At 41.4% G+C, this 24858-nt stretch overlaps 1 protein-coding gene across 1 annotated transcript in view; it reads left to right on the top strand.

Annotated features, from left to right (window-relative positions):
• The window catches only part of CACNA1H (calcium voltage-gated channel subunit alpha1 H), a 384050-nt gene that overhangs the window by 334672 nt on the left and 24520 nt on the right, over positions 1 to 24858 (top strand). The window contains 4 exon segments of the mRNA XM_075179258.1: positions 884 to 973; positions 1606 to 1798; positions 16857 to 17008; positions 18657 to 18766. Of these exon segments, the coding sequence (XP_075035359.1) occupies positions 884 to 973; positions 1606 to 1798; positions 16857 to 17008; positions 18657 to 18766 (545 nt within the window).

Here is a 24858-nt window from a genome sequence, read left to right as displayed (position 1 = left end):
ATTTATTAAGGCTACTAAAAAAGGAGAAGTGGAGATGTTACCCATAGCAATAAATTAGAATCTAGCTATTATCTTTCTAGTGCATTCTAGATTATGGTAGCTAAGATCTGATTGGTTGCTATGGGCAACGCCTCCACTATTCCATTTCAGAAGGTTTGATAAATCTATCTCATTGAGTTGATAACAACTGTACTAAAACTTAGGTGGTGTATCAGGGCCAAAGGTCATGGCCCGGCAAATCGTTTCGTTAACCCTTACCCCTCCTGGCCAGTTTTATATATATCATCATCATCACCATTTATTTATATAGCGCCACTAATTCCGCAGCGCTGTACAGAGAACTCACTCACATCAGTCCCTGCCCCCATTGGGGCTTACAGTCTAAATTCCCAAACACAGACACAGACACAGAGACTAGGGTCAATTCGTTAGCAGCCAATTAACCTACCAGTATGTTTTTGGAGTATATTTTTATATATAAATTGCAACAATAAGCAATATGTCATATCATCACTGTAAGCTGCGAGAAAAAAAATCATCCTTATCGTTGTCTTTTCATAAGACCCATAGAATTGGATCAAGGGTCAAGTTTAAAATTTTCTACAAAAGCGGTAGTTTCTTCTGCCTTACCTTATGCTGCTATCCTGTATAAATACCCCTTTGTGTAATCTTAATATTGCTATTATTATGCTTTCTGTTCACCTGGAACAGACCGTTATATACCCCGTTATACGGCTGTGTGAGTGAGCCCTAGCTTGGTCAGCTATTTATTATATCATTTATACCCGGTACCATCTTTAATGACTACACTGTTATATCAAGCTTTCATCTGACATTACTCTTTCTCGCTAACATGGCCGCCTGTATTCCTGTCTCTCTCAAGGCCCTTATGTCGCTCTTTGTTCTGTCGTCCAAAGATGGCTGGGTGAACATTATGTACGACGGACTCGACGCCGTGGCCACCGATATACAGGTAGAAACACCAAGACGGATTTCGGCTACCCTATTTCATTTAAAATAGTATATTTAAATGTGTTTTATTCACATGGGGCTAGATTTATTACCACACACATTTATATTGGGTGAATTCACAAAATAATCCCATTGATTTGTGAGATGTGGTTCCATTTTGTTTTCCCATCAGTTGATTGGTTGTGCCTTTCAGATTTCATAATTCCAGAGTAACGAGATTTGTTTGACTTGTGGTTTGCTAATCAGTCTTAGGGGTAAATGTTTCAAGCTGCGAGTTTCTGGCGGGTTTGAAAAGTGGAGATGTTGCCTATAGCAACCAATCAGATTCCAGCTATCACTTTGTAGAATGTACTAAATAAATGATAGCTAGAATCTGATTGGTTGCTATAGGCAACCACTCCACTTTTCAAACCTGCCGGAAACTCGCAGCTTGATAAATATACCCCTTAGTCTTTTGTACTTGAAATCCATGTGTGGAGACCACAGGATGAATTCAATGTTGGTTACTGAATGGTCACCAGGCGACATCTTTCTTCTATGCTCACAGAGCTTCTGGAAATGACTCTGTCTTATTGAATAAGCCTTCTTTTCATCACGTGGTCATGACGCTGTGTCATCCTCTGTGCATTACAGCCTGTCCGGAACCACAACCCGTGGATGCTCCTGTTCTTCATCTCCTTCCTCCTCATCGTCAGCTTCTTTGTGCTCAACATGTTCGTGGGAGTGGTGGTGGAGAACTTCCACAAGTGCCGTCAGCACCAGGAAGCCGAGGAGGCCCGGCGGCGGGAGGAGAAACGGCTGCGCCGCTTGGAGAAAAAGCGCAGGAGTAAGGCGTTGTATATGTCTGGTCGGTAGACTGTTTACCAAAGAATCTTTCTGAGCCCTGCCTGCCGCCGTAGTATAGATAGCTTTTAGCTCCGTGAACGTAGAAACAATCCATTGTGCGGCCGACTGAGAGAAACATTTCTTGAGATGGAAACAGGATGCAGCCGAGTAGTCAGTTATGGAGGACGATCTGGTGACATAAAGGCTTTTGTTTACTTTGATTTTTGTTTCCTGCTCAGATATTTTTTGAACATCACAATTATATTTGAAGGGAAAGTACACTTTTGAAAACAAAGTTAAAATGTCCTGGGGGTATTTACAAAAACTGGTGCTGAGGAAAATGATGGTGTTGCCCATGGCAACCAATTATAGGCTGTGTTCATTTTCTAAAGCGCACTAGAAAAATGATAGTTAGAATCTGATTGGTTGCTACGGGCAAAACCACCTTTTTTCCTTTGCACCAGTGTCCCCATGTGTTCCTATTTTAAGCGGTACAATCCTCAATACTGAAATACAGACTTTTTCCCTGGTGCACACCAGCCAGTTAGTCATACCAATTTTTCCAGCAAATTTAATGGCCACTTCCAGGCAAATGTGACCAGGGAAACAAGTTCAGATTTCAAATTTCATTTATTTTCAGGAGTGTAATTTCCCTTTAAGTATTGAAGCCTATAAATAAATATAGATATATATATATATATAGGGCTACCACTTCAGCCATGTAATTCCAGTCCCAGCTTCCATGATCTTGTCAGCCTAGATATTTGATATATTGCTTTGCGTGCATTCAGACTATTAGGATAATTTATAGGTTAGGCTATGTGTTCAATTAAATGATTAATTCCATTTGCTTAAACACCAAGGACTAGATTTACTAAGCTGCGGGTTTGAAAAACTGGAGATGTTGCCTATAGCAACCAATCAGATTCTTGCTGTCATTTTGTAGAATGCACTAAATAAATGGCAGCTAGAATCTGATTGGTTGCTATAGGCAACATCCCCACTTTTTCAAACCCGCAGCTTAGTAAATCTAGCCCCAAAGCTTTTACTCTTGTACATAGCGAGACCAATGCAAGTCCCCCCTGCCTTTATTTTCTCTCTTGCTGCTTCACTAAACCCAAATTTACACCACCCAGCGCCAAGTTTATTAATATTTCCCCTATAATGACACTGCATGTATCACTACCTGACAAACATCTTTGGCTGAACTTACCTCTGGCAGATGCATAATATCACAAGTTATGTATTAATCGCCACTCCAGCACCGCGAGGCGCAGCAAATTGCGCCAGGCAACTCGAAGCGTCACTTGCGGCCTTTGATGACTGACACTCATTCTGTTGCCTTTTCCTCTCAAACCTCCTAATACGCCATTAGAATTTCCTGTAGAATGTTAGCGCATGTCCCCGCATGCTAAATCCAGGCTGCACGTGGGAAGTAGGCCGAGCAGAGACATTTATATCCATGTTAGGAGGTTTAGATTTTAGAAAGTTCACTTTTTGGGACATTTGCTATTAAATTAATAAATGTAAGACACCCATATCATGCTACAGCAACATTTGGAGATAGATTTACCTGAAGGTGAAATGCTTCTGAGTATTACATTGGCACCAGTGCCTTTGGCGGCCATCTTGTTATATATGTAATATTGTTTAGTAATAATGTATGACAGGAAGGTCTCTGGCTGTATATTTATGTAGAGTCATACGTGATTAATGGCCGAATCATGGGGGACTCAGCGAGGTCAGATGCGGTCATCAACCAACCGCATTTACCAGCTGTCCCGGGAGTAGTTTTTTCCCCCATGAAAACTGCAATCTACGGCCACTTAGGTCTAAAACGATAGCAAAATTGCGACACGTGTGTGCCTCTATCCACTGTGGAATTTGGGCAAGTACAGGCAATGTTCAAACATAATAGATGTTTTCTATGTCATTTATGGTCATTGCTAAACCAGTCCCGCAGGGTTGGCTGATAGGGAACAGTGCCACAGTTGGATGCTATTTGGTAACTGTCATTAATATATGGAATGGATTGTGTTTATTGCCGAGATGTAAAAGGACTGGTGCACGAGCCCCAGGACATACTTTTTTTTTAAAAAAAGCTTATTTCATCCCATGTAACCAAAAATAACAATTGTACGAAATGATTCTAAGCGCGCTGAAGGGTTCCCCAGACAAACGGCAGCGTTACCTTCCTTGCAGGATGACTGCCTCCAAGCAGGGGCAGTTTCTAAGTGGAAAGGGGATAAGAGAGTTGCTTTGTTTTCACATTATGAATCTCCTTCTTACACAAAATAAGGATTTGTTGTTAGTCTTTAACCCCCGAAGATTGCTGTCAACATCTAGCAAGGATGGAGGATTATGGGGCTGAGGAAGATAATCATTGGGGGTGAAATCCCAGGGTTACTAGTCAGTTCTTGATTCCTATTGGCTGTAATATATGTTGCAAGCTTGTCCATTCCAGCAGTTTATGAATGACATTAGACATTGTATTTGATGATAAAATATACTTTGAAGAATACAAGCTCTGTACCATGTATTCTATAAAAATTAATCTCTGAGGCCACTCCTCTTTTATTAACTGCATGCTATTCATAGAAAATAAAGTTTGCAAAGAAGCCTTGTCCCTCCCCCTTGGTTCTCTTGGGAGGGGGGTGGCTAACAAGCCACGCTCGGTATGTTAATTTCTTACAGGACAGCACTCTACCCCGACCCCCCATCCCGTCAACTCTTTTCACTGGTATAGGAGGCTCTATATATTATTAGCGTACTAGCCAGACTTATTAGCATGCTAAACACCCATATTAGCATATTAATCCTCCAACTCACCCAAGCCTCTCCTGGGTCTGCTGAGGAGTGACAGGTTCCTACCCATCGGGCTGTAGGTATAAAGACTATCTGTCTCATAACTATTACATTACATTGAAGGTGATCTTCAGAGCGGGCCCACTAATATCTTAAAATAACACAGTTGCTATCCACCTAATTTTTCCAAATTATTGTAAATTAGATTTTAATTTTCTTTCCATATTTTGTTGGAAACTAGTCTGAGACCCTTTATATTATCTGCATCGCTAGTTGACATTTCTGAATCTGTCCGCTACATTCTTTTGGATGACACCTTCGGTCCTATACGTCCACGTTCGTTGTCATTTCTGTAGCGCTGGCTGTTCTATAGGAGCAGTAACATTCTCGTCAGAGAGGTGAAATGGAATTTGCAGTTGGCTTGCTTGATGCAGATCTGTTTCTTTATATAAACTGACAGCGGCATCAGACTTAATCAGTAAGCACTCAGTAACCCGGTCTGCTCTAAGGCATCATTGAAGCGCTTACTGATAAGTCTGATGCTGCTGTAAACTGTATTTTGCCTTAAAGAAACAGCAGACCTCAAATTATGTTGCCTATGTGATAAAGGGGCACATTTATCAATATTCACATAAAGTGAAAAGTAGTTTTCAATCCTTATCGCAATGATAAGGATTGAACTATTTCTCACATTTATGTACAGCCCTGCACAGAAACAGCAGTTCTGAAAAACTGCTGTTTCTGTGATGTAAAAAAACATACTTACCCCCCTCTTCGGAAGCGATGTCTCCGGGTCTTCTCCTCGTTCTTTTCATTCTTCAATTGCGCATGTCCAGTTCCAAGAACTACACATGCGCACAAAGATCCCCGCTCTGTCTCTGTAACTATCGTTGCAGAGAGAGCGCTGATTGACAGGGAGGGATCATGTGATCCCTCCACACATGCGCTGTCCAGCTCTGCTCTTCGGAGCAGAGCTGACAGCATTGGATTTCTTCAATTCTGATAATGTACGCCAGCTTCAGCAAGTTCTAACAAGTTCCCGAAAAAAAAGTTTTTTTCGGGACTTGTTAGATTGCGGCCAGAGCAGTCACCATACTGTTGTATGGTGACTGCTCGCAAAAACGATAAGGAGTGCAAAGCAGCAGATATCCATGATATCTGCTGCGATGCACCTTTAATAAATTTGAGTAGGAGACATCGTGGACTAATTTACACGGTAAGTGCATGATAGTGCACTACTGTTATTTCTTAAATATACCCCAAAATTACTACTAACATTCAGGTGCTTATTAGAACCAGGGATATTTGAGATAAGGGAGAATCTATTTCTTATACACACCACAGTATTCTGTCTGTAAGAGTTTTAAAAGCGGACAATAAACACAGAGAGCCATGCAGAGCCTAAAATGCATGCCGCCCCACATTGTTGGTCCTTGAGTCTGTACAGAAGGTGGAAGGGGCGCGGCTATGACAAGAGGGGGTGTGCCCATTTCACAAAGGGGCGTGGATATGTAAAAGTGGGGATTGCCTAGCGCTTCTGAAGCGCAAACCGTCCCTTACCTCCCTCCCCTCCTAACACTGCCTTCACTGCTTCGCGTATCAGTGACAGGGGCTTGGGTCACCAGTACAACCCAACTTTGAGATCCATGGGACAACCGGACTATCCCGTCTAAATGAGAGAAATTAATATGCACAGAGAGCAGCCTCTCGGATAAGTAACAAACTACTTTCAGAGTTATGCTGAAGTATGCAGGGCTTACTAGTAATCCCTGCTGTTAGGTCCACTGCAGATTTTTTTGCATATTAAAAATAGGGGAAATATGTCAACGGGACATTTATAACTGATCCGGAGTACAAAGGGGATGTATCTCCATAGCAACCAGCATATCCTGGCATTTTTCGAAAACAATAAACGTCTTTGTTGCTCTGAGTTACAGTTCCTTTCTTGCACAGTTACCTGTGCAGCAGTTTTCAGAAATGTCTCTTGTTATATTCTATGTAGAATACACATATTCTATATCAGAGCTGTGCAACTGGTGGCTTTGAGTCTTTTGGAGATATCTGAGGTTAACAAAGTCACTTTTCTTATGTCAGACATACGCATCCTAGTGTCCTCCAAAGATTCTAGTGGGTAGATTTATCAGACCTTCTAAACAAGAATTTTGGAGGTGTTGCCCATAGCAACCAGTCAGATTCTAGTTATCATTTATCTCATACATTCTAGAACACGACAGCTAGAATCTGATTGGTTGCTGTGGGCAACACCTCCACTTTTCCTGTTTAGAAGGTTTGACAAATCTACACCTCAGAATGGTTTTCTAAAGTGCCTTCTATAGAGTTACTTACAGAAAGTCTCGTGTGCAGAGGAAAGCAGTCAGTACACTTAATCTAACCCTTATCTTAAACACCCTGAATGCCTACATTCTGTGAATAGCAAGGCTGGGTACACACTACAGGGTTTTCAGATGATTATCGGGCCATTTAAACAATAAATGTCCGTTCAGCCCGATATCACATTAGTGTGTACGCTGCAACGATTTAGCGTTCCAAAGCACAAAAATGTTGTTCATCAATGAAACAATGTTGTTCCAATCCTGCAGTGTGTATGCACTCAGGACCGGCAGTGTCAATATATCTCTATGCAGTGTGCAGAGTCACCATCTTTTCAGCCGATGGTTATGGCCGATGAAGAGCACAGGTCTGACGGTAAATCTTATTGCACGTGTACAGCGTGCACACATGGATCGGCATGCTGATCGGGACTTTTTTTTGTATAGTGTGTACCCAGCCTAACCTAAGTTTTTGTTGTCCTTTAATTACAATTCATCATTCTGACACTAATCGGCAAGAAAAGAACACAATTATATTTTATCTTCCATATTTTCAAATGCAGCCATATATAACCCCGTTACATCTTCAGTCTGACATCCACGTTTTGCTTGTCATTTGTGCATTGCTAAATTTAGACTGAAAGATTAAGACAAGAAAACACCCTGCAAAATATTCCACAATCAAAGGATTATTCATCCTTTCAGTGTTGTTTATAAGAAGACAAGTATATCTGCTGGATAAACGTGGAGCGCAGGCTTGGAAAGGCGTCCCATGCCGCCAGCAGCACCATTGTTTGTTAAAAATAAAACCACAATAATTTGTTTTTAATTCCAAATTCATGAGCCACATTGTTGGCTTTACAATAGCTGGCTGACGCCCTACTTTTGCTTTGTGGCTGAAAGGCTTGTAAGACACACGAGAACCCGCGCTGTCATATTTTTATCTGTATAAAGATTATTTCGAGAGAGATCACAATTGTCATTTAGTAAATAGGCTGGCACCAAATAAAGTGATTATCCCAGATCATCCGATGGGTGAATGAAACAACTTCCTTTCTTTTTCTTGGTGGCTCCTCTCCATCTTTCAAAGTAGTCAGGATAAAAATGTTTTTCATGTTGCAGACTCCAGGATTAGACAGGCTTCTGACAATGGTCCAGGAGACATTGGGTCTGATTCATTAAGGATCTTAACTTGAGAAACTTCTTATTTCAGTCTCCTGGACAAAACCATGTTACAATGCAAGGGGTGCAAATTAGTATTCTGTTTTGCACATAAGTTAAATACTGAGTGTGTTTTCATGTAGCACACAAATACTTGATAGCTTATTTGTACACTGAAATTTAAAGTTGATATTTGAATGCTAATTTGCACCCCTTGCATTGTAACATGGTTTTGTCCAGGAGACTGACATAAGAAGTTTCTCAAGTTAAGATCCTTAATGAATCAGGCCCATTGAGAGGATCTTTTCTAGACACATTTTGTACTGCACAAAGTTCCATCCATAGGTGCAAGGAGGTGAGGTGCGCCTCACTTTATACTGTGAAAACTTTCTTACAGCTTCCCCCTACTCAGAACTGCATAGTTGACCTACCATAGGCATTGTGAGTGAGCACGACCTAAATTAAGAATTGTGCACCCACATGCCCAAACTTTCTAGCACATTGCCTCCTTCATTAATTTTACTAGGAAGACTAGACAGTCTGCAAAGGCCAAATAGCAAAATAAGTACATTAAGGGCCTGATTCATTAAGGAACGTAAATGCCGTTACGTGTCGTAATACTCATATAGTCTGCACATGCCCAGGAGCGGACCATGCCCAGAGAATGCAGCAACGTTCAATTCATCTTCGGGCGCAAAGGACCCTTACTACAGCCTACGATTTCAGGATGGGCCAGGGAGGGTGCTGGACGTATGCACGTAGTCAGTAAGGGCGTGCCAAGCTCGAGCACACGCAGCAATTAACGATTTAAAACTTTTGACATCTCAAAGGTACACGTTTTTATGACGTAGCTACAGGTCAGGTGTAGTGATGACAGCTATCTATGTATGCATTGCTAGAACATGTGTTTGCAGGCAGCAGCAACTGTAAAAATGCTTTTAATACACCGTTTTTGTTTGTAATATTTTGTCATTAATGACTATATTAATAACAAGTGACAATAATTGAATACATTTTTATCCTATGTGTTCTGCCGGGACCTTATATTCCATCATCATCATCATCAATATTTATTTATATAGCGCCAGAAAATTCCGTAGCGCTGTACAATTGGGAAGAAACATTAATAAGACAATACTGGGTAATACATACAGACAGGGAGGTAAGAGAACCCTGCTCACAAGCTTACAGGTATTCCACATATGTATTGGACGTATGCTGCAGTGTCTTGTGTATCAGAGAAGAGCGCACCTAAACCCATATTCATCAACAGTCGTATCTTCAGATCCGCTCCTTGTTGAATACGGACGTGCGTATACCCGATTTACGTGCTTCGTGCTGAGCGTCTTAATGAATCAGGCCCAAAATGTGCATCAAATTATTTTGCCCATTGAACTGTACTGCCCCTAGATATATGCTTAGTTATCCAATATGGTAAAAGCCCCTTCGTTTTTGTGTACATTGTCTCCCATGTTACGACATTGGAGAGCCAGTACAATGTGTCCATTCAGTTCAAAGAGACGGTGACTATTGATCGGAAGTCATCATTATCCTATCAAAATTTGCCCAACATATTGATTTCAGAATCGGGATAAAAAGTCCTAAAATTTAAATCTTGTCAAGAAAGCCTGAGATTAACAACATGAGGGTCACCTGTAAGACTGTCCGTATTTTATTTAGCTGCTGATTTTAGCCTCATTGCTTTTATTGATCGTCAGCCATGTAGTCACTTTTAGATGACATTATCTCCCAAGCCTTTATTTATCCTAACACAGTAATCCACATCAGATGGCTTTACGTCCTCACCCGATTCCATTTAAACTCAGTCATGGTCCCCAGAGAGTAGATTTGCAGCCGCACTTCAAGGAAACAACACGGAAAACAATAGATTGTATCTCAGTGGGGTCCTTATCAGTATGACTGCTGCAGAATACAACATTCTATTAACCCACTTCCACTTGTTTTCCTACACAAACGCAGAAAGAGTTAGGACTAGCAGAAGGGCATTTTCCAAGGACTCCAACTTCTCTGAGATATAATTTCTGATGCTGATATAAATTATATAACGATATTATTTAGTAAACTCATAATGCGTATGTTACATTTCTTTTTGCATTACCCTTGACCTTGTGTTACAAGCTTAAATGCTTTCCTCAAAATATGAACCTATACCTCACTATTTTTATTGTGCTAGATATATTCAAGTTCGTATTGGTAAGGACCAGCACTGTTCCTCTCCCAAGAGAGCTCAGCAATATATTTTGGGGGTGCCTAATTAATCCTTCAATGCCATTCTAAATGGCAGCTAAGATCAGAACAAAACGAAAAAAAAAGCTTTTTACTGTCTAAAAATATGGGCACCAAAGTTTATAGAAATATTACACGTGTTAAATGTGAACCTGTCTAGTTTGGAAACTTATACTGGTGGCAGGAAATTGATGGATTGATATAGATTTTACTGTGGGAGAAGGAGGGCAATCTTCTCTCTGTTAATGACTCTGTCATTCCTGCAGCAAATATTTTTGGAAAGAATGACTAAAGTGTATTGGATTTTTCTAGGAAAGGACAAACACTTGAGAATTAAAAGGGAAAATACCACTTATTTTACAAGTTGTACATTTTGCTTTAGGTATTTTAAGGGAATCAATGAGAGTTTTTATAGCTTTTAGAGAGGGGTGTTGATCTGTGTATTGATGTTTTTATGTTCTATTTTGAGCTCAATTTTGCAGACATTCATAGATTGAATGTCCCATGCATACATTCATACATTTAATTATATAGATTCATAGTTCTTTAGGTTTAAATATGTACATAGAGTTCTTTCCTTCATCTTTAAAAAACTCAGTTGATCCAAAGGAAAGCAACAAACCCCCAATATAGTCCAATTTACCATAAGAGAGGTAAACACATACTACAGTGTGTAATTAATGTCTATAACCCTGTATTAGCTGTTTTGTTATGAAGATGTGCAAACCTTTTCTGAATCCATCTACAGGGTCAAATAGAAACCGTAAATCTAGCGAAAATTAAAGCTTGGGCTGGATTTATGGGTTTTCTCCCTAAATAGACCCCTAAATCTCCTTTTTGTAATCCACAAAGGTGGCCCTGTGTTTTCTGTGGGGGCCCTACACTGAAGGGACTGTTTTTGGAGCAGTCATTACTAGTACATTTATACACTGTGATCATATATCACCTACTAATTCACCTGATTTTACAAAAATCTCTGCTCATTTTTCCACGTACCCCATAGAGATGTGAGGAGAAGTGAGTGGACACATATATACCATATTAACCGGGAAAGTGCACAGCTGGACATTGAGATGATCTCTGACCTCACCTTGCGGCTGTCAATCTGCCCCTTAATGTAAATATATGTATCTGATACAGTGTCTCCTGATACCTGAGGTTTTACATGACCCTTAATAGTTTCATTACCTTCCTCTGCACACTCTCCAGCTACAGTTGTTTTTGTAAATTGACACGCAAAGAGGAACAGCATATTTAAGGGAAAGTCTCAACAGTACCTAATAAACGAGCAACGTGATTCTTTATTCTTTGGAGTATGTCCCTGAAAATGCAAATGGATATCCTGCTGGGTCTAGGAAGCAGCAGGATGTACCTGAATGTGAGTGCCACATGATCTGCCCTCATCCTACCCTGGCACGGCCCTTTCAGCCAGTCACATAGTTGTCACTCATTCAGTGTTTTTAAATTTGCCTGGCACTGAGCGCCGGCGGCTGACTTCTCCATCTTAGTGATGGGCTGGAAGTGTGGGGCTGGGCTATAATGTTATATTTTAGCGCCACAGTCCGGGTCTGACACAGGGGAGCAGAATATTCTGCACTGAGGAGGTGTGGGTGTCCAGGGCTATTCTATTGGCTGTTGTCTGACACCGCAGCATAGCTCCCAACGCTCTGATTTGCGGACCACAGAAAGGATGAGGCTTAACAGGAAAGTAGGTGGTGTTTTGAGTACACCCGCCCATTTGTGGGTGGAGTTTAGTCAGACCGTGGGTGGGGCTTATTTTGTCCCACTTTCGAGATTCTAAATGTTGGGAGGTATGCCCCAGGCCTATAGGAAGCCACATGGAAAGCTTATTTGACTGGTTAATTCCATTACACTCTATACGTCATATTGAAGCCAGATAAGATAGACATCTGTCTTGTTCAAATAAAACAACATATTAGTAAAGAAATGGGACGTTGATGATAGATCATGATCATTTGGTCCATGTACACTGTACATTCATATATAACAGAAGGGCTTCACTAGCGTTATTTAAATTGCATCATTTACGTTGTTGAGTTTCAGTCAAGTTCAAAAAGACGTGTTGGGTGTGGTGTCATGTTGCTGTGTTTTGTTTCATGGTATCTGTGTATTTTGGATTTATATTCTGTGCTTAAACCATGGCTGTGCCATTCTGGGATGGGACCACAATTCACTACACAAGGGGGGGGGATGATTATTTTGTCATGATAGATAGGGTAATAGAAACAGCAAGCTTTGTTTAGACTGACTATATCCTAGCACACATCGGAGGCGGACATTTTGTGGGATGAACCAATATTCATAAAAATGCAGACTATCAATTTGCTAGTTACTAGTGAACTCACTGAGGCATCAGTGACATTATGCTTCATGCCTTAGTGATGTCATTAATCCCTCACAAAATGGCTGCCTCCACTGAGTGTATGAGGTGGGTACACTGTAAGGGCTACACGCTTTATCCTGGCAGATGGAAATTATTTTAATCAGGAATTTGCTAATTGTCACTCAAATGCACCAGTAACTACTACAATGCAATTTATCATTTAAGTAATAGTAAATGAGGGGTTTAGAAGGCGCTGAGAATTGCTCTGACCCGTCCTCCTCTGTAACGTTTCCCGCAGAGCGTGCGGCCTGTAATAAGCTTTGCATGATGTGCTTTTGCTCTGCATGGCGAGTGATGCACGTTCTTGGTGAGATGATCATGTGATCTAGTGTAATCGGGACAAGGTTGTCTGATGCTGAATACTTAGGCATAAACCGGGCTTTCAAATGCAAAGAAAAACACTTACCTTTGCTTACTAGAAAAATACAAGAACCAGGTGGATTAAAGAGACTCACCCACTGAATGATTTGTTTGTTCTCAATCAGCCAATTTTAGCAATCAAGTCAGCAAATAATTTATCCACCCACAGTTTCATCTTGCAGCAATCAAATTGTTTGATCGTGTGTGGACCTTGATCATTCCGTCACTCGTAATGAACAGATCGGTGTATAAACAATTTTGTAATCTATCAATTCGAATATAAGGGAGATGTGTTCGGCCCAGTCAGGTGATTTCTCCTATACCTCTAGCTATCTATCCAATCAGATTACTTTAAAACAAATAAATTGTTCCAGGTGTGAGCAGAATAATGGATAGTATCGTAACCTTGGCCCAACACTAGATCAAGTGAGCATTGCCGTTAAATTGTATTGTTGCCTTGTTTACTAACCAAATGTGTTCCATTCCAATGCAAGAATATTTACTAGGGTTCTGTACTAGGGTTCTGTATTAGGGTTCTGTATCAGGGTTCTGTATTAGGGTTCTTTATTAGGGTTCTTTATTAGAGTTCTGTATTAGGGTTCTGTATTAGAGTTCTTTATTAGGGTTCTGTATTAAAGTTCTTTATTAGGGTTCTGTACTAGGGTTCTATATTAGGGTTCTGTATTAGAGTTCTGTATTAGGGTTCTGTATTAGGGTTCTGTATTAGGGTTCTGTATTAGGGTTCTGTATTAGGGTTCTGTATCAGAGTTCTTTATTAGGGTTCTGTATTAGTGTTGGAATGAAGTAATATTGTTATTTCATCATTTAAAGATATTTAACATGGATTTTAAATATAAGATTAATATGTACGGCAGTGGTCCAATGAGGGGGAAAAGAGGACTAACAAGACGTGTAAGAAATTATTTTCAGGAACAAGGTTCCATTAAATGAGAATCTAAAATTTGGTTTATATACTTCTGTCCCGCATTTGATAATAAGTGGATTTACATATCAACATTGGTAACTGATTTGCTGTCTTACGGTAGAAAAACAACCAGCTACAGTCCTGTTTAGAGTGTAGCAACATAGCTTCAACAAAGTATAAAGCTAATAGTACTCACAACTAGCTGCCAGTTTGTCATGTACAGGACAGAGGGGGGACTTATAAGCCCGGACTTCCATCTTTTAAAACTCAGTTGATGAAGGTTGGATAAATTGTACATTACACAAACTAGAGACATCTTTAATACCTGTTTATATTTCTACCAGAACACAGCAAAAAAGTTAGTAACTCGTATTGTCCCAATCATCTTATTATCAATTGGACACATATCAAACAAAGTGCGGTGTTCTCTTTTAACAATTGCAGATGTGCAGGAAACAGGATCATAATAAATCCTTTGTAAGCCCTATTCCTGGTTACTAAGTTTGAAGTTATCTGCAAAATACATCATTATATATCTGTCAAGCAGTAGTTGGGGCTGGACAGAGTTCTCCAGGGCTCTAGGGAGGTTACACAACTAATAATCTGTAACTACAAACCTTAAACGTGTGTTCTACAAAGGACGACTGTGAGTTTCTGGATGTACAGATGGAGTTCATGTGTTGTTACTTCGTTTCCACTAAGAAAAATAAGATCTTGTGTGGTCACTGATACAGGGTCCAGATTCATTTAATGACCAAATAGCATGGCATGCTCAAGTAATATCTGAGCAGCATCAAATACATATTTTTAGTCATGTTTAGTCATATATAGAACTAAAATGAGCATAGGAGGATCTTTAATCCCTGGGAATAGTGTTGTTATCCACTGCGTAATGTGAGAAATATATTTTATCTGTATAGTTAAACTTCCATCGTAATTTAAGTGGATCATGTACGAAAAGGCTTCTTGTAACGTTCACAAATATGTATTTTAAAGTTCCCGTTTGCTAGTTGTGAAGGTGTGCCCACCGTGGGAGTTAAAAGTCTGGATGATAATTAATCAGGATAACTTTTACTGAAAAAGTGCAATTTCAATAATAATGAATAAATCATTAGATTATTTGCAATCATGTTTGACAGGTGAGAGTTTAAAGATCATGAAGCTCTGTTCTGTATAGGGGCAGGAGATTATGGAGATTACGAGGAGCGCGCCCTAAACAAAAACATTATGTCACCCTGCGCCTTGACTCTTTAGCGCTTCGTGAATAAGACCCGGGCACCACTGTGTGGGTTCAACTAATTTTCTAGTCTATCAGTGCACTTCTAAGTGGCATGAGGTATTTTTTTTTTACCTCAGTGATGTTGCTAGTTCCAAGTGAATTAATAGTAGTAAATGGATTTGATCACACAGGTAGGAAAACCACATCTGCAGGTGTGCGCATTCATCGGCCAATCAGGATGAACGGAACCCTTGAACCATAGAATTATTGGCTACAAATCTCCTTCTTCAAACAGTGTCCAAAATTCTCTCAGTAGCTGTGCAGACGTGTGACATGCCTACAGATAAAGGTCCCATGGAATATCTTTAGATAATCTCCTGGAACACTTTACATATATATTTGTGAATGCTCTTAGTACCTTTTCTATATGCAGAACTTGTGAGGATCCTGGTTTATTTTACAATACTTTTACACTCGTAAAACATAGGCATTCGGATAACACTTTTAATGGGACATCTTTTTCCCCATCCAGGTGCATTTAATATAGAAACACATATATGTGCAAAAAACAATGTTATTTAAAGGCAAAAAAAAACCCAATCCCTGTATCCTCTACTCTCATGACTTAATTAAAATACAAATGAAACTCCATTAAGGAATAGTTTAGGATAAAAATGTAACATTTATAATGAATTAAGGGAGCTGCCCAAGTAATCAAAATAGATGGGACATTTGAAGTGATGTTTTGCCGACTTGCAGTCACGGAACCACAGTTCCGCTCATGTCGTAGAAAGCACGGATGCACTTGGAGAACGAGGTGTGCATTGGTGTACGCTCACCGCAGACATAACAAATATACTCGGTGTCTCTGCATTTTTTAGCAGTCGAACAATACATGAAGGCTGGCCTGTGTTTGGCAGCTGGTGTCCCATTCATAGTTTTGAATGCACCATGTGACTTTGGATGTGAGGCTCGCACAGTGTTAAAACATTTAACTGTTTCTTCCTCCCCTCTCCATCGTAGGCCATTTTTTCTGGAGAGACACTTGTATGTTCACAGAGCTATTTTCAGATACAGACACAGGATGAGGGTAATGTTCTCCTGGAAGCATTAAGATTGGACATGATATTTTTTCTCTTCTTTTGCCAAATTCCTGAATGCTTGTTTGTCTGGGCACATTAACCGCTTTCCTGCCAGCGAGGCGTCCACCGCACTAATCGCTTGTGTTTTATATTACTTCACTACAATAATCCTGCCTCAGGTTTTACAGGGTGTCAGGACTGTTTAGTTAGTCCAGTACTAAGAGTGTAGGATTCTGTCTGTCACAGTTCACATATTAACTTTGCAATTAGGTGGAAAATTTGCATTGATCCAAGACAACAAATCAGCAATTAGATTATCTGTTGGAGCTAGTTAGACAATAAAGCCAGTTTCTGATTGGTTGCTGTGGTCCAGTAAAAGTTCTGCATCTATATGTGGCATTAGAGAAGGAGCCTCAGTTCCTATGACGCTGTGTGTGCTCTTGTGGTCTCACTGTGACGGGTGATGGTTTATCTCATCTCGCTGATAATATTTTTCCTTGCGACTCTCCCATTTTATCTTACGCAGAGGCCCAAAGGAGACCGTACTACGCAGACTACTCCCCGACTCGGCGGTACATACACACACTGTGTACCAGCCACTACCTGGACCTGTTTATCACCTTCATCATTGGCATCAATGTTATTACCATGTCGATGGAACACTACAACCAGCCCAAGGTACCTGTGAAAGTCTAACCTAGCCCTCCTGTAGGGCGCATGGTGCAGTGCATTAAAAATATATCTATGGTGGAGGCAGACATTTTGTGGGCTGACCCAATTGAATTTATAGGTTACGTTCTGATGACTATTGGTTCAATCCACAAAATTTCATGATGAATCAACCACAATCTTTTAGCGAAACGAAAGCCTTTCTATAGATATTTAATCTTCTACAGCGGGCCTGGCCAAACAGCGGCTCTCCAGGTGAGGTGAAACTACAAGCCCCAGAATGCTTTGCCTGTAGATACCCAGCCAATAGATGGCATGGCAAGCTGGGACTTGTAGTTTCACAACACCTGGAGTGCCATGTCTGTTTTATACATGACTCCAGCCTCTAGGCATCATTGCATGGAAAGAGCCTGGAAATAGATATATTGAGGGACATTTCTAAAACCAGCACCTGGTGCTCTGAAAGATTGAACTGAGTTTTGCACAGTGCTGGGAAAAAAACAGAATTTTCCTATATAGTAATAGATTATTGGCAAGTCAATATAAATACTACACAAGCACACTGCTACATTTAAGCCTGTTCTTCAACACATTCCATGCATCCTGTACACCCCGTTTCATCACAGCGGTGGTAGTCATTACACCGACTACCACAAACCCAATAACACTTACCCCATCAAGGATTGCCCATCAGCCAATCCTTGTCGCAGTAAGTCTTGTCGGCTTTCTGGTAACCACAATAACATACCCAACCCTCATCACACCAAGCGGTAGTGGTATTTGCCCATGTTTTCCTCTGAAATTTATGCATAGACAATCTAATATTAAAGTAAAGCGCATTTAGTTTGCGGGGGGGCACTAATACAAAGGAGAAGCAGTTGCCAGCTTCTTACATATGTAGCTGATGGCTGTCAGTGTTCCGCTGGGAGAGTAGCGCTTGGTTATGATGTCATAGTGACCCGCCACTCTTCCAATCTGAGCAGTCGCGAAAGCCGACTAATCCCAGTTATACAGTTGCAGGACTCTGAACTGTAGGTAAATAAGTATTTTACACTGATTTCCTGCTGTTTAAAAAAAAAATGAACCTGTCCTTGGAAGATCTAAACATTTAAAATATGAGTAAGCAATTTATTTCCTTTTATCAGTGATATAATCTCAAATCTTGTCATATGTAAATAGTTAATGAAAGCATTATAAGAACTGGGTAGATAACGCACGGCCTTCCATTCTCAATGTATCTTGTGTCACATGACCAGCGGAACCGTCTCGGAACGCTGGTATAAAGACCACACAATGCAAATTCCCTGGCAGTAAACGCTATGTCAGTTTCGGGAGTTCGGTTTATGGGCCCCCCATCCTGTATAACCATGTTCCTGATGTATAACTCATACAGTCCTCTCTTGTCGGATTATATAAGTACTCAATCCGATCCATCTGCTTCTCATAATTTATTGGCCTCATTTACTGTTTTTTTTAAGTATTTGGCCAGACGAGAACAAACAAGGAGAGAACAGAAGAACAAGTTCTGGTGCGATTACAGATATCCTTTCTATAAGTGGGGTCATGGGTTCAGGGGAGGGTTTAATCTCAACAAAAGCAGATGGGATCATGTTTATGTGAAAATGGCTTATCCCTGCGTGTTCCTCTTCTCTCCTAGTCCCTGGAGGAGGCTTTGAAATACTGTAACTACGTCTTCACCATCGTCTTTGTGTTTGAGGCTCTTCTTAAGCTGGTTGCCTTTGGATTTCGAAGATTTTTTAAAGACAGGTATGGTGCAGTTTTTTTACAGTTCAAAGAATATATTTTCTCCCAGGACTTGCATTTGCCTTGTAGAGAAGTACTATCTAATTAAACTGCATTTGTCACCTACACAGTGTAAGCAGCTGGTTTGTGAGATGAACCAATGCACATGAGAATGCAGATTATCCATCAGTGAGATCGCAAAGAGTCTCAGTGACATCACTGCTTCCTAGTGATTTGATTGGCTGCATGCTCATGAATCTTCCTTCAACACACAAAATCGCTGCCTGTGTGTAGGCGACGGGGGCATTTTAGGATCTTCACCAGACACTGGTTTTTACATTGTCATCAGAAGTGACAACATCTGTATGCAATTTGCTTCAAAGGAAAATATATACATAGCTCGATGAGAAGTTTACACATAAAATATCCAGTAAAATCGTGGCTTTAGGAATTCAGCACAGGGTTTTTCATTTTTAGATATTAGTGGAATCTGAAACTGTTGCTGGGTCCCAGTGTAAACACATCTTACAGAAACTACAATGAATCGCTAGTCAAATATTGCTAAAATGGTACAAATACTGTTTTGTCTTTTCCAAACAATAACTTGGACAACTTGTTTTTTTACAGCAAGGATAACTATACAATAAAGAATTTCTTTATAGAAAATGTAATAAGCATAGTGGGCCTTTAAAGAGAATGTGTAGGTTTAAATATCCACCATACGTATAACCTACCTTGTGTAGCGATCTGAGTACCCAACTTACCTGTAGCCAGGTGCCAGCTAGCCCGTCAACTCAGGGTGAGGTAGTACTCAATTGCACAGAGCTCAATAAATAATATTACACAGCTGCAGGATCTGACTCATGACTTCAGGTATGGAGCCCCCTATTTGTTAAACGGGGGAAGGGGGGGCAGGTTATAGTGGGGTTTGTTCAAAAGTTAACATCCCTGATAACTCACCCCGCCACATTGCACCAATCTCTAATAAGGCCAGTCCTACACTAGATATAGGACATGTGGAGCAACACAGAGCAAAATGTTATGCCGGAGGGTTGTACTTGCGGTGTTTCTAAATGGGGCCAACAGTGTAGAGATGGAGAGGGGTCTTATCAAAGATATCCCCCAGCATTTGGGGGGCAATAAATCAGGACAGCAGTGGTCACACACACACAATCACCACACCCTTGATCACATCTATTTAATTACTTTATGATATCTCCAAACACCACAACCAGATCATTTTTGCTATCCCCCAACACCACATCCAGAAGACCCATGCTATCCCCCAACACCACAAATAGAGGACCCATGCTACCCCCCACCACAACAACCAGAGAACCCATGCTATCCCCCAACACCACAACCAGAGAACCCATGCTATCCCCCAACACCACAAATAGAGGACCCATGCTACCCCCCACCACAACAACCAGAGAACCCATGCTATCCCCCAACACCACAACTAGAGGACCCATGCTATCCCCCAACACCACAACTAGAGGACCCATGCTATCCCCCAACACCACAACCAGAGAACTCATGCTATCCCCCAACACCACAACTAGAGGACCCATGCTATCCCCCAACACCACAACCAGAGAACTCATGCTATTCCCCAACACCACAACTACAGGACCCATGCTATCCCCCAACACCACAACTAGAGGACCCATGCTATTCCCCAACATCACAACTAGAGGAAACATGCTATCCCCCAACACCACAACTAGAGGACCCATGCTATCCCCCAACACCACAACCAGAGAACTCATGCTATCCCCCAACACCACAACTAGAGGACCCATGCTATCCCCCAACACCACAACCAGAGAACTCATGCTATTCCCCAACACCACAACTACAGGACCCATGCTATCCCCCAACACCACAACTAGAGGACCCATGCTATTCCCCAACATCACAACTAGAGGAAACATGCTATCCCCCAACACCACAACTAGAGGACCCATGCTATCCCCCAACACCACAACCAGAGAACTCATGCTATTCCCCAACACCACAACTAGAGGACCCATGCTATCCCCCAACACCACAACCAGAGAACTCATGCTATTCCCCAACACCACAACTACAGGACCCATGCTATCCCCCAACACCACAACTAGAGGACCCATGCTATTCCCCAACATCACAACTAGAGGAAACATGCTATCCCCCAACACCACAACTAGAGGACCCATGCTATTCCCCAACATCACAACTAGAGGAAACATGCTATCCCCCAACACCACAACTAGAGGACCCATGCTATCCCCAACACCACAACTACAAGACCCATGCTATCCCCCAACACCACAACTAGAGGACCCATGCTATTCCCCAACATCACAACTAGAGGAAACATGCTATCCCCCAACACCACAACTAGAGGACCCATGCTATCCCCCAACACCACAACTAGTGGACCCATGCTATTCCCCAACACCACAACTAGAGGACCCATGCTATCCCCAACACCACAACTACAGGACCCATGCTATCCCCCAACACTGCAACCAGAGAACTCATGCTATTCCCCAATACCACAACTAGAGGACCCATGCTATCCCCCAACACCACAACTAGAGGACCCATGCTATTCCCCAACACCACAACTAGTGGACCCATGCTATTCCCCAACATCACAACTAGATGACCCATGCTATCCCCCAACACCACAACTAGAGGACCCATGCTATCCCCCAACACCACAACTAGAGGACCCATGCTATCCCCCAACACCACAACTAGAGGACCCATGCTATCCCCCAACACCACAACCAGAGAACTCATGCTATTCCCCAACACCACAACTAGAGGACCCATGCTATCCCCCAACACCACAACTAGAGGACCCATGCTATCCCCCAACACCACAACTAGAGGACCCATGCTATTCCCCAACACCACAACTAGAGGACCCATGCTATTCCCCAACATCACAACTAGAGGACCCATGCTATCCCCCAACACCACAACTAGAGGACCCATGCTATCCCCCAACACCACAACTAGAGGACCCATGCTATTCCCCAACACCACAACTAGAGGACCCATGCTATTCCCCAACATCACAACTAGAGGACCCATGCTATTCCCCAACATCACAACTAGAGGACCCATGCTATCCCCCAACACCGCAACCAGAGGACCCATGCTATCCCCCAACACCACAATTAGAAGACCCATGCTATTCCCCAAGAGCACAACTAGAAGACCCATGTTATCCACAACACCACAACTAGAGGACCTATGCTATCCCCCAACACCATAACTAGGAGACCCATGCTCTACCCCAGAGGTGGGCAAGCTCAGTCCTCAAGGGCTACCAACAGTTCATGTTTTTAGGATTTCTGTCTGTAGAAACAGGTGGGATAATTACTGACCCAGCCAAATAGATTAACTCACCTGTGCATGATTAAAGAAATCCTAAAAACATGAACTATTGGTAGCCATTGAGGACTGAGTTTGCCCACCTCTGCTCTACCCCAACACCACAACTAGAGGACCCATGCTATCCCCCAACACCACAACTAGAAGACCCATGCTATCCCTCAACACCACAACCAGAGGACCATGTTCAACCCCATCATAGGAATCAGGAGATCTAAGTTCAACCCAGGATGTTTTTGGGGAGGCAGCCCGTTAGGTATATGCTCCGAACCCCATCCACCCCACCCCTGTGAACCCCTTTGATCATGTTGGCACTTTTGTGCTGCTGGGTTATCTAGTATTAGTATCAGATAGTTCCATTGTTGTTGCAGTTAATAGTTATGGGGCATGATGTCATATACTGCGTGTAACAGGAATATATGGGAATAGATGCACAGGTTTAAGCTCTGTCACATAATAATAATAATAATAATTTTATATAGCACAGTAACCCGTTTTCAGTAGAGAAGGTCGGACCTGCTTATAAAGCAAAATGATTTTGACGTTATTGCTTCCTCTAATTTCCCCAAATCAGTCATTGTTATCTGCCCTTCCAATAGATTATGGTGCATTCGACATCTACGTGTTATGTTACTGCATTCTCTTTAACATCGTGACACCTTTATGTTCCTCTTATTGATGCATTAAATTCACAGAGAACTGAGTTTATTGTGAGCCCTTTGTGAAGCCGAGAAAGAAATATCATTAGAGCTTTCTGTACCAGGGCGAGATGCCATGAGTCAGTCACCTTTTTATTAGCCAAATCAGCCCTGAAGAGATGCACAATGGGCCGGTGATCTGACTGCAGCGCTGAGCCAATGTTTATCACATGTGTAAAAGGCACCTTGAGATGTTAAATGTTGTGAATGAATACTTTAGATTTTTACAGCCAGATGAGTAACGGCCAGGTTATTGAACCCTGGGGATATTGTACAATCGTCACGTCACAGCACAAGACATAGCCATGTTCTAGAGGCAGGAACTGCAGGGAAACTAGGCGGGAATGTGTGATATAACAGCATACCTCCCATCTGTCCCTGTTTCCAGTGGACTCAATCTCCACTATCCCTATTCCCTCCAAATTGTCACTTTTGGGATTTATATGTAGGTCAGTATTTATAGACTCTTCAAAAATCTACTGATCAAAAAAAGTGACTCCCAAATTCAATTTAATGCCATTTTGCATATATTTATGCACATGTGGTATTTTATCTGTCTAGAGTAGGCAGCCATTTTGTCGGCTCCCGGTTAATTTACTAAGAACAAGATTATGAGGCTGGATTATCATTAATATATGTTTATCCCACTTAAACCTATATCTCATACACTTGATATATTGAGCACAGATACATTATAATTGTTTAATGTACCTACGCATATAGCGATACAATTGCTCTTGGCTACTAGGTAATCGAATTATTGAATTATTAAGATCTTTTGTGTGCCACCCACGTAGAGATAATTGTAAGATCTCATCCACTATGATCACATTGTGAGAAAAAAATCTCTGTATGTGCAGATAAGATTTCCTAAACCTTCTGAAATGGGGAAGTGGAGGTGTTGCCCATAGCAACCAATCAGATTCTAGCTATCATTTTCTGGAATGTAGTAGATAAATGAGAGCTAGAATCTGATTGGTTGCTATGGGCAACTCCTCCACTTTAGTAAATCTATCCCTTAGAGATTTCATAGCTCTGATGCTGTGGGAGTGATAAAGGCAAAGCTTGTCACATACCAATACCAACTAACGCGCTTGCATAAGGCCAGTCTCCCCACCAACAATTCTCTCCGTCAGAATGATGCACAACTGATGTCTTAATTAGAATTCCTGGCAGCAAGGGTCAGGAGACTGATCAAACTAATTTACATGTGTGTCTGATAATCCGGGAGCCTCGGACAAGGGGACAGAATCGCCAGCTGATGTTCTTTTGTAACACTTGGAGCCCTAAATACATCATCTTATCAGGCACTCATCTAAGTTGTCAAACTGATGCTTATTAAGATTAATTTAGTAAGGACCAAAGTCTGCTCCGTGCTGTGTTGTGATTGTAACAGGCAGGCTGCTGAATTTCTGCAGCGTTTTTATTTCCAGGAAAGTATTGATTCCTATCTGTAAGCACCAATTATCGGGGCAATCCATACACCTGTGAGTAATTATCTAGCTAATTAATAGAGTAGAGGATGCTTTGTCTTAAAGTATTTAAAGGGCCAGTAAACTTAAAATCCCAGTGGCCTTATATATGTGAATGTTGTTAGTAGCTGGATTATGTATGTAAAAGTTCCCATACCTTGATACAACATGAGATGTATGATGTGTAATGTAGACCAATATATAGTATATTGATGAGTTCAGGAAAAATCAGATTGTGGAAAGTTGTTGTATAATTATTGTTTATTTATATAAAGCAGACTAGGGTTCATTATGTCAGCAGCCAATTAAATTATCAGTATGCTTTTAGAGTGTGGGAGGAAACCGGAGCACCTGGAGGAAACTCACGCAGACACGTGGAGAACATACAAACTCAACACAGATAAGGCCATGGTCAGGAATCAAGCTCATGACCCCAGCGCTGTGAGACAGAAGTGTTAACCACTAAGCCACCGTGTTGCCCCCAATTGTAGCTTCTATATACTTTTTAATTAGGGATAGTTCTGGAAGAGATGGAAATAATTACATGTGGGGG

This window comes from Mixophyes fleayi, chromosome 7, assembly GCF_038048845.1.
Source record: "Mixophyes fleayi isolate aMixFle1 chromosome 7, aMixFle1.hap1, whole genome shotgun sequence".
Taxonomy (NCBI): Eukaryota; Metazoa; Chordata; class Amphibia; order Anura; family Limnodynastidae; genus Mixophyes; species Mixophyes fleayi.
Note: the sequence above shows the minus strand (reverse complement) of the source record. Positions and strands in the feature narration are given on the sequence as shown.